Source organism: Atractosteus spatula, chromosome 24 (genome assembly GCF_055471065.1).
Source record: "Atractosteus spatula isolate fAtrSpa1 chromosome 24, fAtrSpa1.hap1, whole genome shotgun sequence".
Taxonomy (NCBI): domain Eukaryota; kingdom Metazoa; phylum Chordata; class Actinopteri; order Semionotiformes; family Lepisosteidae; genus Atractosteus; species Atractosteus spatula.
This window is the reverse complement of record NC_142729.1, coordinates 7,381,054-7,396,489: the sequence shown is the minus strand read 5'-3', so window position 1 is coordinate 7,396,489 and position 15,436 is coordinate 7,381,054. Positions and strand designations below refer to the sequence as shown.

At 36.6% G+C, this 15,436-nt stretch overlaps 1 protein-coding gene across 1 annotated transcript in view; it reads right to left on the bottom strand.

Annotated features, from left to right (window-relative positions):
* LOC148815843 (interferon-induced protein 44-like) overlaps positions 1 to 15,436 on the bottom strand; it is a 49,963-nt gene that overhangs the window by 12,033 nt on the left and 22,494 nt on the right. Inside the window, exon 7 of the mRNA XM_088904845.1 lies at positions 4,031 to 4,202. Coding sequence (XP_088760971.1) covers positions 4,031 to 4,202 — 172 coding nt within the window. The remainder of the gene's footprint in view (positions 1 to 4,030; positions 4,203 to 15,436) is intronic.

The window sequence follows — 15,436 nt, the reverse complement described above, 5'->3', positions numbered from 1 at the left end:
ATCGAGTCGAGTTGACATTAGAAGCTTGCCACGCCCGGACTGTTACACCAACGCATTAGCATGTTAAAGCGATTTCATTGAGGAGCCTAGCTTTCTTAACTAGTAAGTACTGTACTTCCTTGGTTTTGGAGGGGGGAGGTGTCTTTCGCTGGAAATCTCGCCCCCTTCTACTTTGAAAATACCTGTGAAACCGGTTTAATTCGTCACAGCCATCACTCCCGCAGAGAGGGGGGTTTTACTCGTTAATGTCTAAGCCGGAACATATCATTATATCTCATTTTGTATTTTTATGAAAAAATCGTTTGCCCAGGCTAACACTATTGTTGTTATTGTTTTTATCCTGTAAAGCGCTTTGAGGAGCACAGCTTTCTCACCACTTAGATTATTTTTTGATACCATCCTTACACAAAGCAGAAACTTCTTGTATTTTCCGATGACATACAAGTGGAAAGATTACAGATTTTAATCGTCTTTTTTCTGAACCAGGGAAAATCATGTTTCTCTATAACAATAATAAAAAACTTTATTTTACATATCACCTTTAAAAGTGGCATCTCAAAACAATACAGTAGATGTAAACCACAGATTACAAAGTAAATACCCAGACAAACACAAACGCGTTTTTAATAAAATGCTTTTATTCATTCAGCAGAGAGAGAGCGTAAAACCTGGGCGTAACAGCTGTTCCTTTTTCTGATCACTCGCTCTCTGGATAAACGTCTCACCTGTCCTGTTCTTTGTTTTCCTAATTTGCTGATTATGCCTTCTGTGATCCACTCCTGCCCTCACAACTAAAGAAGACTATTTTAAATTTCTTTGCACGGTCCATTGTGCAATTAACCCTTGTATGTGCTGTCCTTAAGGTGATAGAGAAAAAGAGCTGACTGACAAGATTTAAGATGTGGCTGTCAATGTTGGATTAAAAAAAAAAACATTGCCCGACGTTTGTTGCATTGCTTGAAAAATAACTTTATTTCAAGAGACTGGATAAGTAATTCAAGTGTTTTTTTTAGCTTCCTGAAAAACAACTAATAATTTAACTATATGTGCAAACGTTTTATGATAAGTCACTGTTGTGAATGTCTGTGGAGTGTATCTTATTTGCCTGTCTGTCCTGGCTCTCTCGCTTGCCCTCCTCCCCTCTCTCCCTCAATTCAATTCAAGGTACTTTATTAGCATGACAGATGGGTACAATCAGTGTTGGGTACTTACTTTGCTTTGAGATGCCACTTTTAAAGGTGATATATAAAATCAAGGCTTTAACTTGCTTTAACTCCGCAAGTCTGAGTTCTCGTGTCTGTCCTATCCTAACTCGAAAGTATTACAATATGTATCTTTATAGCAGGTGGTGTACAGCTTTTTAGTATAGATTACACTTTTCTAAAATGTATTTAAAAAATAAAAACGATTACAATCTAATCTTTCCACGTTTGATCCCAAGATCCCAAGAAAAATAAATCTAAACGGGGAGAAAGCTATGCTTATTAAAAGCTATTGTTTATTAAGATACTTAGAAGACAAAGATATCAATTTATGTTGCATTTGTCTGATTGTGAATCAAAAAACACATATATTTAAACCCGCATTTGCGATTTAAATCAAAAGGCGATTTAAATCAATATTTTAAATCTAGACTATTCATTGTTATTAAAATGACTTAAATTCGATCATGTTGTGATATTTAGAAATATAAATTTGTTTGGTGCGAGTGAGGTTTTATTTAATCTCTGACTCAGGGAAACGTTTCATTTTTTCAAAGAAATTTTTGTTAAAAACAATTCATGGCTTCAACAGGATTTGATCACAGACCATGTGATATGGGAGTCAGGAACCTAACCCACTGTGCCACCAGCAAGGTCACATGCAGAGTGCTGAAAAAGCACTACAGAAACATTATCAACAGACAATGTACAGCGTGTACTATTCTTGTGTTGCGGTACATGAATATAATTATATTGTTATTAATTTCTTTAGATACGCAATTCCATATAATATTCCCTTTTAATCAAATTCTAAAAGTATGCTTGTTGACTCCGGTATCACGTTAGTTAAAGACTTCGATGCTTAAAATGTTTAGGGAGAAATGGAATACTGGTGTGTATATTTTCTTTAAAGTCCAGAGACCAGCCTTATACTGTATGTTTAAGTTCCAAAATTAATATTGTTTATGGCCTTCACACGCGTTACAGTATGCTCCTATTCTTTTTATGCTCAGCAACTAAGATTTCCCTTCAGTGGTAAAATTCCATATAAATATTCAATACTTAAATGGGCACAGTTAAGACATTAAATATACATACAGTATACATACTGTATACAGTACAGTTTGCATACGGTAATATGTTTATGTTCCTAAATCAATCTCTTTTATGAGCATGTGAAAGGCATGGTGAATTGATTCTCAAAAATTAATGTACTTTGCATTATTAGAAACAAATGCGTGATTGCGAAATGCTGTGGTGTTACTTTTACAAAGACGGTCAATGAAAAAAAGAATGTGGACCAGGGCAATACTTTGAGTTTACAGCTTGTCCAAGGTCATTCATTATTAATACTATTAGTAATATCTTCGTTAAAGACTTTGATGGCGACAGCTCAAACATGAGAGGTTGAGCTTTATTAGTTCCACCTTGCGGAAATTCCGGATACTATTATTTTGCTTGCGGTATTATAGGAGAATTTACGGTAACTCGCGGTAGACTGCGTAAAGCGCACCACAAAATAATGCGGTATCGCCCGTGCATTTTGAATGGCTGCATCTGTAAATATTCAATACTAAGCTGATTAAAATGTGCACAGTAAAGACATTAAATGATTAAATCTTTCCACAACTGACCAACGCACCATGAGTGCCCCTGTCGATCATTTTGGCCAGCCAATCACGTACCGCGTTATGACGCGTTATGACGTAGTGAGTTGCCTGCGGTACGGGTTTGTACCACGCAATTTGAATGGCTGCATCTGTATGGCCTGTCTGACTTCACTGGAGAGACTTATGTTCTGTCTCTCAGAACAAGGAGAATATAAAGGAATACCACTTCTCCCTAAGTGCGTTTATGTTGGTGGAAAAGTCTGCCAAATGTGTTTTCTGTGTGTTCTCATCAATTAGAAATATAAAGAATATACTAGCATATACAATACTAACATAATGCAGGCTGGCGGAGCGGCTGGTAACTGCGAAGAAAGTGTGTGTATGTTTGTGAGGCAGCTGGTATTGTTGATTTTGATGCTACTGAGAAGCAGAGCAGAGAGGTGGTTTTGTTTGCAGGTTCTGTTTGCAGGTTCTGCACCCAGTATGCTATGAGCATTATTGTGTCTCTGAAGAGATACAGCTGAAAGTCAACACTGTCCTCTGGGGCTCTGAGGGAGTGCCTGGTGATAGAAGACCCATAGGCAGCAGAGACGGCTGGCTGTACGTGCCATCAATGATTCCAGTCTGAACAGCAGAGCAGCTATAGGCTGCAGAAACCTTATAGTGGGTTTGTGTGCTGAGGAGAAAACAGAGGGTGGATTAATGGCTGAGGGATGCTGGTCAGACATTCAGATGATCAAGAGGTGTGGTGAGCAGGCTGTGTTTTTAAATGGCGCACAGAAGACACAGAAGACAGTAAGGCACTGGTGGGGTTCAGCTTCAGCTTCAGCTTCAGTCACCACCGATATGTGGGTACAGTAAGTTAGTCCCACTGCCTGGAGTGAAGACAGGGGAGGTGTGAATGCTGCACGTGAACCAGAGTGAAATCCAGAGAGCAAGGAGTGTGGCCTGAAGAACCCTGGCTGTGTTTCAGAAGAATGATGTTGGGTGTGTCTGCACTGCAGGGAGAGAGAAGGACCCCAGCAAGGGGGAGTACACTGAGAGGACTGTTAGGGTGCAGAGTCAATGAAAGAAAAAAGAAACAGGGAATAGTAGTGAGTAGAGAAAACATATACAGATGCGTCCACAAAGAGCTCAACCAGTGGTATCATTTTAAACATGATACATATTATTTTTAAATATTACATTTCATAGCATCTTACATGATAATTTTCTTACCAATGTTAGAGACCACTGATCTGATTTCTGCAATGAGCCGCAGAACATGATCATCCATAATGCTCAGCTGATCTGCTGCCACAAAGTAGACAAGACAGTGGGCCACATCATTCACAGTGGGATTCTTGTTGACATATGAAGAGTCATCACTGATAGATTTGATTGGATTGAACTGGTAGAGAGAAAGAGAATGGAAATCCAGTGAGTAATGTTCAAGTGTTTAATAGCACTCTTTTAATTACTCTTAATACCTTATTTTTCTTTTAATTCTCTTGAGACCTGAGCTCCACTTTCTTCATAAACATTTTAAGCATCAAAGTCTTTCACCAAGTCACTTACTGTGGTTATTTGGGAAAACTTTTGATGTGCTCATTCTGACTATATAAAGTTTAAATGGTACATGTATGTTTTAAAATGTTTTAACCTTTTCTATGAATATTTGCTTTCGTTATCGCAGTGAAAACCATATACTTTTTAGAATCTGCTCAATAGGGAATATAATATGGAATCAAGTATCTAAAGAAATTAATAACGATATCCAAGTATCTAAATGGAGTTTATAATATAGGGATGGATGACAACAACCACGCTCAATTGTACCCAGCTGTCAGTAATTCGCAATCACTCCCATCATCCTTCCTCCACCAAATGCTATAAATACCAACGCAACCACAGGTTACACTGTGTGGGGGGTTCTGGCCTCCTTGTCCTATGGCCAGGAGGCCGGCCCTCAGCCATGCAGGTTAAGCCAAATATCCGCTTATCACGCTTTGATCATGGGGTGTCATGATCGCAACCCCTCCTCTTAAGGGCGCTCCAGCCCTTCCTTGTTAGTTTCATCTCCCGCACGTGTTCCCTGTTCCAGCCCCTTTCTAGTTCCCCCTTAAGAGCCAGACGCTGACGCTAATCCAGGCTCTGCATTGGTTCCCACATCATGCGAGCCCAGGACCTGGATGCGCTTGGCTCCTTTATGGTTTTAGTCTCTGTTCCTGTTCCCGTTCCCCTGTTGGTCCAGAATTGGTTCTGGTTTTAATCATCTGCCTCTGATAGATCGCCTGGCCTTGAACTTTTGAGCAGTTTTGGATTTCCCGTTTGACTCATCCCTGGATCGTTTGCCTCGGCCACACCTCCCCCGACCACCAGCACTCCATGGACACGCCCCCCCTGTTCTCATCCCTGTATCCTGCATGCCTTTTTTCCTCATGTATTCTCACTCTACTCTGGATCGTGTCATCTGCATAGGGTCTGGAAAGAACTATTCCTGACACGTTGTCATTCCTAGTGAAATATATTTCAATAGCTCAAAGTATTATTGTAATCCTCTTTCTTTGTAAACATCTCCATCAAATTTCTTTGTCTAATTTGCTCGTGATTATGTTGGAAACATTTTAACCTGTCTGTTTCAGCTTTGCCTATAACTGACAGTTTGATATAGTAGATTTGGCACTTGCCTATCATCTGGGTGCTCAGTGTTTGAATTCCAGTCAAAGCACGTCTTTTTGTTACAACAAAAAAGACTACAAAAATAAAGTAGTGAATATTATGTACATTATATTGACATTATATATGTATAACAACATGTTCAATAAATAAATTGAAATATGAATGACCAAATGTGAATTTCAACCAGTTTAATTCAGTTCAAGACAAGCCTTTACAACAAGTCTTAAAACAAAGGAGTATATATTACAATTATAATTGAGAATAATAAAGCGATATTAAAATACCACTGAAACTGAACTATAATATATTTGATCACTATTAACAATATTAAATGATTAATAACAATTTAAAGTGTTTGTATTTTGTTCAGGGTCATTTGTCGCTGTTTTCACAACCTTTGCTTTCTTATTAAATCTCGTATTTTTGAGACAGGATGCTTCAGATGTCAGTAACTCCACCAACAAATGACACAGAGCCTTCAAACCATTTTAAAGATCATGATTTGTGAAAATGTTCAAAGCTTTTCTTGAAACGATATCTAGTATCTGATTGCATTTTTAGAAACTTTAATTTGAGTAAAGTGAATCCCAGGTGTAAGTTATTTAGTATTATGCTATATTTTTTATGTATCAGTCAAAGTGTTCTGAAGTCTCTCAAAAACATAAAAATGCAACATAAAATACAGTGTTCATACCTAAATTAGACATTGCATGACTTTAAAATCCATGAAAAAAACACATTTAGTTCTTTATGGGTTTAGATATTATCACTACTTATGCACAAAAAAGGGTGATTTTTCTTTCTCCTGGTCATCTTAGAATCTTTGTGTAAGCTGTAAGTTTTTTTTTACTTTTTAATTAATTATTTTAAGCACTTTGATTGTGTAAACAAAACACGTATATAGTACAGATAAAATCGCAATCAATTCCTTCTTGTAGTGTGAAGCAATCAGCAGGTTGCTGAAGAAACAGCACACCACCCGCTGAGCTCAGCAATACATAAAGACTGTTCTGCAGCTTTGTTCTGAGCATGTCTGTCTTTAAAATGTAATAATGGAATGAAAGTCATTTCTTTTAACATGAAGTCTTTTAATTATACTTAACATACCTTTCTCACCAGTTAGCTTTATATTTGAAATCAAAGCTTATTGTATTTCCTAATGACATTACACATGGAAAGACTATACATTTTAATTGTTTTTAATTTTTTAACAAATTTTAGAAAAGTTTCATCTGTACAAATACCACAGACTATTTTCGATTGTATTTCTGAATGCTACAGGATATACATGGTTAATTAATCACAGCTCATTAATCACAAAACAGGGAACTTGCCGGCTGAGCTGAAGGAGACCTCCTTTGGTCTAGGTGGCCAAGCTCCCTGTTATGCGCAGGGCCGTATCTGTTACACTATTATATTATAATAGCTGTTATGCACGCAGATAAGGTAGGCTTAGTAGTGATTAATATAGGCGGCCTCTGAGACTTGCTTTTAGCCATGGTTGTGGCCCAGTTGATAAAAAGGTTGAGAACCAGTGCTTTAGATCCACGGATATACTAAAACAGTAGCACACACGGAAGTGTGATCTGTAATGTATAAATTTACTTGTATGTACAGTATGATTCCATATGGTTTCAAAGCTGTATGGGTTCCAAGTATATGTGAAATATTTTTTTTATTCCATTTATTAATCCAATCTCTTGATACACATCCGGCTATGTAAAAATATAACCAAAAGGATTGCTCTAAAGGTTAAATTCCAAGCTAAAAAGACAAGACTCACCATGTCTTCTCTGTAACTTTTCAGTTAACAGCTCATCCATGGTCATTCATAATTAACATTATTAATAATCCATTCCATATTGGACTTAAATTGGAACATTTTATAAAACAAATATAAAAAGAGGTGATACAAGATGTTCTCCTCTATATCTCTTTAGTTTACATAATAATTCCCACAGAGCACATAGTAAACAACAATGAATTAAATGTAACACGTCTTCACTGTTGTGGTGTGGTTTCAACATATTGATAAGCTGCTCTCCAGTTACTGGCAATTGTAATAATAAACCTTTGTATAACTTAAAGAATTCAGTGAAGTAATCTTTAATCATGAAACAAGCTATAATAGTGGACAATTTTTATGTATTTAGAAAGTAATTCTCTAATCGGACTTTGAACCTCCTGGGTACAGCGCACTACATGACAGTCCATTGCCTATTACCATTATAAGGACAATAAAAGTAAAGAAAAATGTCAAAATGTTTCCAAAACGTCCACTTCTGATATTTTAGCTGCTTAGTTACACGATTCCATATTAATATTACTATCAAATGGTATTTGAAGCAGGACATTTTTTTATAATTTTTACAATAACAGCAAGTGGTGTTCTTACTAAATATACTTAGAGATGGAGAAAACATTATAATGTTTTATGAAGTACAGTATATAAACTTTATAATGTTAGAACAAGCACGTTAAAACTACAATCCACTGTAAGGTTGTGTACTTTTGTGTGCACTCAATTCCCCTTCGGGATCAGTAAAGTCTTATCTATCTTTTGTCCAACTGAGCAATCTTGCTTGTATAAAGTATACCTACTTTTTAACCAGTTTAATGTTTAACATGCTGTAATACACAATTTAAAATTAATAAAAGTCTAAACAATATAAATCTTAAATTCTTTAATTGGAAAACAATTGTCGTTCAGTATTAGCCTGGAGTCGAAACTGGGCATTTTCTGGCAACAGCCCAAATGCTGCACCTGAGACATTGAGCTTTCCTAGCACCACCTGGCAGTCTCACAAGGCATTTCCAGTTACCATTGTTGTGTCTAACAAAGGAGACACGATCCGGGTGTGTATGAAGCAGGAATGACCTTTATTACGTGTGCACACGGGAGCTAAAGCTGATGAAGCACTGACTCAACTTATTGATACAAAAGGACCCTTTTTATACAAAATCACAAACAGAAAACCCACCCAGAACAGTTTCAGTACAATTCCATGCCATATATGGTGTAAAGCCAGGGCTGCTAGTCTTGGTACATGATAAACTGTAAAAACTGTAAGGATCCTTTTAATTATTGTTTAAGCAGACATTATGTACTTCTAGATTTTGTTAATCATGGCTTAAGCAGATATCAGGCACTCTCAGTTCTGGTCAGGCTGCCCTTCACGTTCCAGGTGCGCAGCCGTCTCGAACTAATTTTTCATTTTTGTAGCAGGAAGGTGAAATGATGTGAGTAAATTATTTACACAGTAAAAGCAAACTAGTGAAATAAGAGAAATAAATGTTTGATCCTTCACTATTAACCTAATTAAAAAAAAAAAACATCCGGTACCTTGCAGTATGTTGCGGAACGGGCACTGCATTTTGAACGGCTGAATCTGTACATCTTCAGCCTTGGAAGAAGCACCTAATTAAATCACAAGGTTGTAATGGAGTCTGCTGTGTAGCGGCGAGGCTTATTAATAAGAAAGAATTAAGTGTTGCGGTGCTTTCCCAAATGAGGCCCCATCTCTCTGTTCATCTCTGTGGTGCAGCCACAGACAAACTATTCATGCAGGCTGATTTAAAGATGTTTTCTTTTGATAAGGGACAGCTCCCAAATGGGGATGCACTTACAGATGCAGCCATTCAAAATGCGCGGGCGATACCGCATTATTTTGCGGTACGCTGTACGCAGTCTACCGCAAGCTACCGGTAAATACCGCGAGTTACCGTAAATTCTCCTATAATACGACAAGCAAAATAATAGTATCCGGAATTTCCGCAAGGTGGAGCTAATAAAGCTCAACCTCTCATGTTTGAGCTGTGGCCATCAAAGTCTTTAACGAAGATATTACTAATAGTATTAATAATGAATGACCTTGGACAAGCTGTAAGTGTAAACTCAAAGTATTGCCCTGGTCAACATTCTTTTTTTCATTGACCGTCTTTGTAAAAGTAACACCACAGCATTTCGCAATCACGCATTTGTTTCCAATCATGCAAAGTACAGTGATTCACCATGCCTTTCACATGCTCATAAAAGAGATTGATTTAGGAACATAAACATATTACCGTATGCAAACTGTACTGTATACAGTATGTATATGTATATTTAATGTCTTAACTGTGCCCGTTTAAGTATTGAATATTCATATCTAATTTTACCACTGAAGGGAAATCTTAGTAGCTGGGCATAAAAAGAATAGGAGCATACTGCAACGCGTGTGAAGGCCATAAACGATATTAATTTTGGAACATAAACATACAGTATATGGCTGGTCTCGGTACTTTAAAGAAAACATACACGAAACATGGTTTCATTATGACCAGAATCAGTCTTGAGATATTTTTAACTTGATTTACAGTATTTGAGAGGTATGTCTTAACACCGATACTACAGTGCTTAAGTACTGCTCATATATACAGCTCATATATACTGCTGTATATGTTTCTAGGTTTATATTATGCATTTCATACGGTCAAATTACTTTTGAGCAACTAATAAGAAGCGCGAAACGGTATGCGTTTTAGTTTCGTTTTGTGCTGGGACCCGTGGATTGATTAGAGATATCAAGTACATACAAGTAATTTTTTAAATGTTGTAGTTCGTCTTTAAAAAAATGTTACGAGTACAGATGCAGCCATTCAAAGTGTGCGTTACAGACACGTACCGCAGGTGACGTCGCTCAGTATGACGCAAGATGACGCGCGGCACCGCAGTACGTGATTGGTTGACCGACAGGGGCACTCGTGGTCCGTTGGTCTGTCGTAGAAAGACTTACAGTAAAAACGTCTTTGCTGTGCCCGTTGTAGATATTGAATTTTACCACTGAAGGGAAATCTTAGTAGCTGAGCATAAAAAGAATAGGAGCATACTGTAACGCGTGTGAAAGCCATAAACGATATTAATTTTGGAACATAAACATACAGTATATAGCTGGTCTTGGTACTTTAAAGAAAAAAATACACATCAGTATTCCATTTCTCCCTAAACATTGTAAGCTTCGAAGTCTTTAACGTGATACCGGAGTCAACAAGCATACTTTTAGAATTTGATTAAAAGGGAATATAATATGGAATCGCGTATCTCAAGAATTTAATAACGGTATGATTATATCCGTGTACTGCGGCAGGGCTGTGTAGGGCTGTTTCGGCTGCCTGCTCATGCGAGCTGTCTTGTAGCCTACTGGTCTAGGTGCGTGACTACCAACTGGCAGGTTATGTGTTCGAATCCAGCTGGTGCTGGACCTTCCAGTTTTATTTATTTATTTTTTAATCGCGAAAAATAAACATATTACCGTATGCAAACTGTACTGTATACAGTATGTATATGTATATTTAATGTCTTAACTGTGCCCGTTTAATTGAATTTTAAAAAATTATTAAACACGAACATTAAGCTGTTTACATCTTCCGCCTGAGAACAGTCACCCATTGCTACCCAACGCAGAATGGTGATTGGCTGACACCATCTGACACCCCTCTAATTGGAGAAAAAAGACGTGCTGGTTTGCTATACATACTGTACCAGGAAGAGGATTTCTTTCTATTCAAAACGTGTATTTTAAAAGTTTAAGAAGTAAAAACCTTACAGCGTACACAGATTTCTAAACTGATCAGGATCGTTATCTTTGTCTTATGCATAATACTATTCACCGCTCTGTCCAGCAAATTAATAATAAACTTTATTTTATATAGCGTTTTAAACGAATAAGTAATTAGATTGCTCATAAACCTAATCACTTGCTTTTTCTTTTTATTCAGGCTCAGATTTCAACTATAGATCGTATTATTAATAACCATAATAACAACCAACCAACAAAAACAACCATATAAACATAATACCAACCAAAAACATAGATAACAACCACAATACAAAATCAAATATATCAAACCATTTTACTCTCGCAAAGTCCTCCAATTATCATAATCCCGCCCCTTATGCAAAACCAACATCCCTCCCCTGTTCTCTCTCTCCCCTGGCGGTTGTAATTGTTTTTATTTTCAAATAAATTTTAGCAAAGTCATGTATTTTAAAAATCTTAAGATTTCTATATTTATGTCTTTATTTAGTGGTTTCATTAGTGACAAAGGCTAAACTTTCTTGGAAAAATGTCTTTTATGTAAACCATGTTTGCTATTAATTCATTCAGGGCTAAAATATGTTCATTGTATTCTAATGAAAGAAGGGTTCCTTTCGCCGTAGTCGGGAGCCTAGCCTTTAACTAGTAAGTACTGTACTTACTGGGTTTTTGAGGGGGGGGGGAGTGTCTTTCGCTGGAAATCTCGCCTCCTACTTTGAAAATACCCGTGAAACCGGTTCAATTCGTCACAGCCAGCACTCCTGCAGAGAGGGGGGTTGTACTTGCAGTGTATGCAGTACACGCGTTATGCTCTTCGTTAATGTCTAAGCCGGAACATATCATTATATCTCATTTTGTATTTCTTAAAAAAAAAATCGTTTTCCCAGCCTAACAGTATTGTTTTTAACCTGTAAATTTGCTGGACAGAGAGGTGAACATTATTACACAGAAGACAAAGATAGCGATTTACGTTGCATTGTGTATCGTGCTGCTTTAATACAGTTTTAAATAATTGAAAGTCTAAACAGTATCAGCTTTATTTATGGGTTTTAAATAAAGGTGATTTAAACGCGATTTAAATCAATATAAATGTTTATATTGTAACACATAGGTGACTATTCATTGTTATTAAAATGACTTAAATTCGATCATGTTGTGATATTTAGAAATATACATTTGGTTGGTGCGAGTGAAGTTTTATTTAATCTCTGAGCCATACTGATTCTTATGGAAGCCAGTTTCCGCCAGGGAGTAAAAAAAAAACACACTATGGTATTCTCTCCAATGCAGTGCAGTTAAAAACATACCTCTGATGCTGCTCCTAAATGAATATCGTTTATGACCATCAGAAGCTTTATGCTCCTTTTCTTTTTTCCAGTGGATTGAACAGGGAGAGGCATTTCATGATGTACTTTTCACTGATGAAACAACAGTGGCTCTGGAACAGTTTTCAACCATGTCGTTTTATAAAAAGGGGAGATATGTACACGTTACTGAAGCTAAAAGTTTAGCCTTTGTCACTAATGTAACCACTAAATAAAGACATATAGAAATCCCTACGTTACAGACTGTATATGGCTGGTATTGGTAGTTTAAAGAAAAAATACACACCAGTATTCCACTTTCTCCCTAAACATTTTAAGCATCAGAGTCTTACATGTGGTTATTTATTGCATAATTTAATTTTGAAAGCCACTGAGACATCAGGTACTACTGTTGTATTTATGAAAAAGAAACAAAACAAAAAACATACTAACAACTGTGCCATCCTACTCCTTAGTTAATACATTTTATTATTCATAAACAGTTAACATTGTTAGCAAAATATTTTGAATTATATTTAACCCTATTTTTTCTTTAGTTTTGTATTTAACTTATTATATGATAGTCAGACTTAATGTATATTTGAACAATGAAAATATATTTTTACAAGATTTTACATTAAGCACTTAAAATTAATATGGTTAATAAAAGTAAACTGTAACATGCTGTAACAAGATCGGTTAAACTGCGAAGAAAATGCTTTCAGAGAAAATGTTTCAGGTGTGAAGAACATAGATCTCTAATGCAATTTCAACCAAACCTGTTCCCACACACCCTGCCCCCACTACCATTAGAATATACACAAACATTTTAAGCGTTTCATTCTGAGCAGAAGACCCTCACACCTGAAGAGTGCTGGCTGTGACGAATTAAACCGGTTTTACAGGTTTCAATCACAGACCATGTGACATGGGACTCAGTAAACTAACAGCGGCACTGGATTTGATAATACCTAACCAAAATCGGCAATATGGAAACAGAACCTGTGTGATTGTTGATAGATGATGTACTCGTAACATTTTTTCAAGACGAACTACAACATTTAAAAAATGACTTGTATGTACTTGATATCTCTAATCAATACACTCTGACAGTTCATCCTGCTACCAACATTAAATAAAACAAATCTTAAGATTTCTATATTTATGTCTTTATTTAGTGGTTTCATTAGTGACAAAGGCTAAACTTTCTTGGAAAAATGTATTTTATGTGTTGCAGAAAAAACTGACTTGCTTTAACAAAATATGTTTACAAATCCTTTCACCTGGCATTTTCGTAGTTAGAAATTATGGAACGCTCTGTTAAAAGCAAGGGAGTATGTCCGTTGCTGTTCTTTTGCAACATGAATATAATTATATCGTTATTAATTTCTTGAGATACGCGATTCCATATTATATTCCCTTTTAATTAAATTCTAAAAGTATGCTTGTTGACTCCGGTATCACGTTAGTTAAAGACTTCGAAGCTTACAATGTTTAGGGAGAAATGGAATACTGGTGTGTATGTTTTCTTTAAAGTACCGAGACCAGCCATATACTGTATGTTTATGTTAAGATTTCCCTTCAGTGGTAAAATTAGATATGAATATTCAATACTTAAACGGGCACAGTGAAGACATTAAATATACATATACATATTGTATACAGTACAGTTTGCATACGGTAATATGTTTATGTTACGCGATTAAAAAATAAATAAATAAAACTGGAAGGTCCAGCACCAACTGGATTTGAACACACAACCTGCGAGTTGGTAGTCACGCACCTAGACCAGTAGGCTAAAGACAGCTCGCATGAGCAGGCAGCCGAAACAGCCCTACACAGCCATGCCGCAGTACACGGATATAATCATACCGTTATTAAATTCTTGAGATACGCGATTCCATATTATATTCCCTTTTAATCAAATTCTAAAAGTATGCTTGTTGACTCCGGTATCACGTTAGTTAAAGACTTCGAAGCTTACAATGCTTATGGAGAAATGGAATACCGGTGTGTATTTTTCCTTGTGATATTTTAAGCTCTAGTTGAATGATAGGTCTCGCATTTTAAATCATTTTTGTAGTTAGAAATTATGAAACGCCCTGTTAAAAGCAAGGAAGTTTTTATGCCCGTTGAAGTAAAACAAAATGCCTGACAAAGTATGGCTTGGACAGATTCCAAGTGCTTGTACAAATGTGCTAAAGAAATTATACTTTGAGTATACAGCTTGTCCAAAGTCATCCATTATTAATACTATTAGTAATATCTTCGGTAAAGGCTTTGATGCATAAATATTTCTGATAAAGGTAGGTTGTGTACTTTTGTCCAACTGAGCAATCTTGCTTTCATAAAATATACCAACATTTTAATGACTGAAGATTACGATGCTGTAATACACTGTTCAAAATTAAAGGCTCAAATGCTGTACATGAGAGGTTAAGCTCCCCCTGGCAGTTTTACAAGGTGACGCCGGATAGTTTCCGGCAGAGCGTCAAATGACGTGCGATTAACCACGTGACACTGTGTGACACCGCGTGATACCGCGACACGCCCACTGGGGTATGCCGCAAAATAACTCACCCATTTTGAATGGCTGCATCTGTACATCATCTATCAATGATTTCACAGGTTCTGTTTCCATATTGCGGATTTTGATTACGTAATATTATTTTCTAGATTTCACGTTGTGAATATATGATTTGGGCAAACAGAGCCACAAAGAAGTACATTATGGGTTGTTGTTTTTTTTTTGCAGTTTTATCTAGAACAAGCGATGCTTAAACCTTTGTCTGATTCTTGTGAAACTATCTACATGACAGTTACAGTACCTAGGAGTTGACTTCAGTGATGTCACTGATGGGATGTTTCTAAAAATCCATCCTCTGTAAAACGTCTTCTCGAGTTGTCCTGCATATGTATTCGCTAATGAAGCTGTGTGTTCTGAGCCTGGATCTCTACATTTCTGTATAAACCAGCTTAGAGGGCTAAAGACAGCTTGTGTTTAAATTGAGTGTAAGGCAATTTATGCTTCTAAAGTCATGGTCAGCATTTATTATTGTACTGTGCTGTAAACTTGTTCTGTG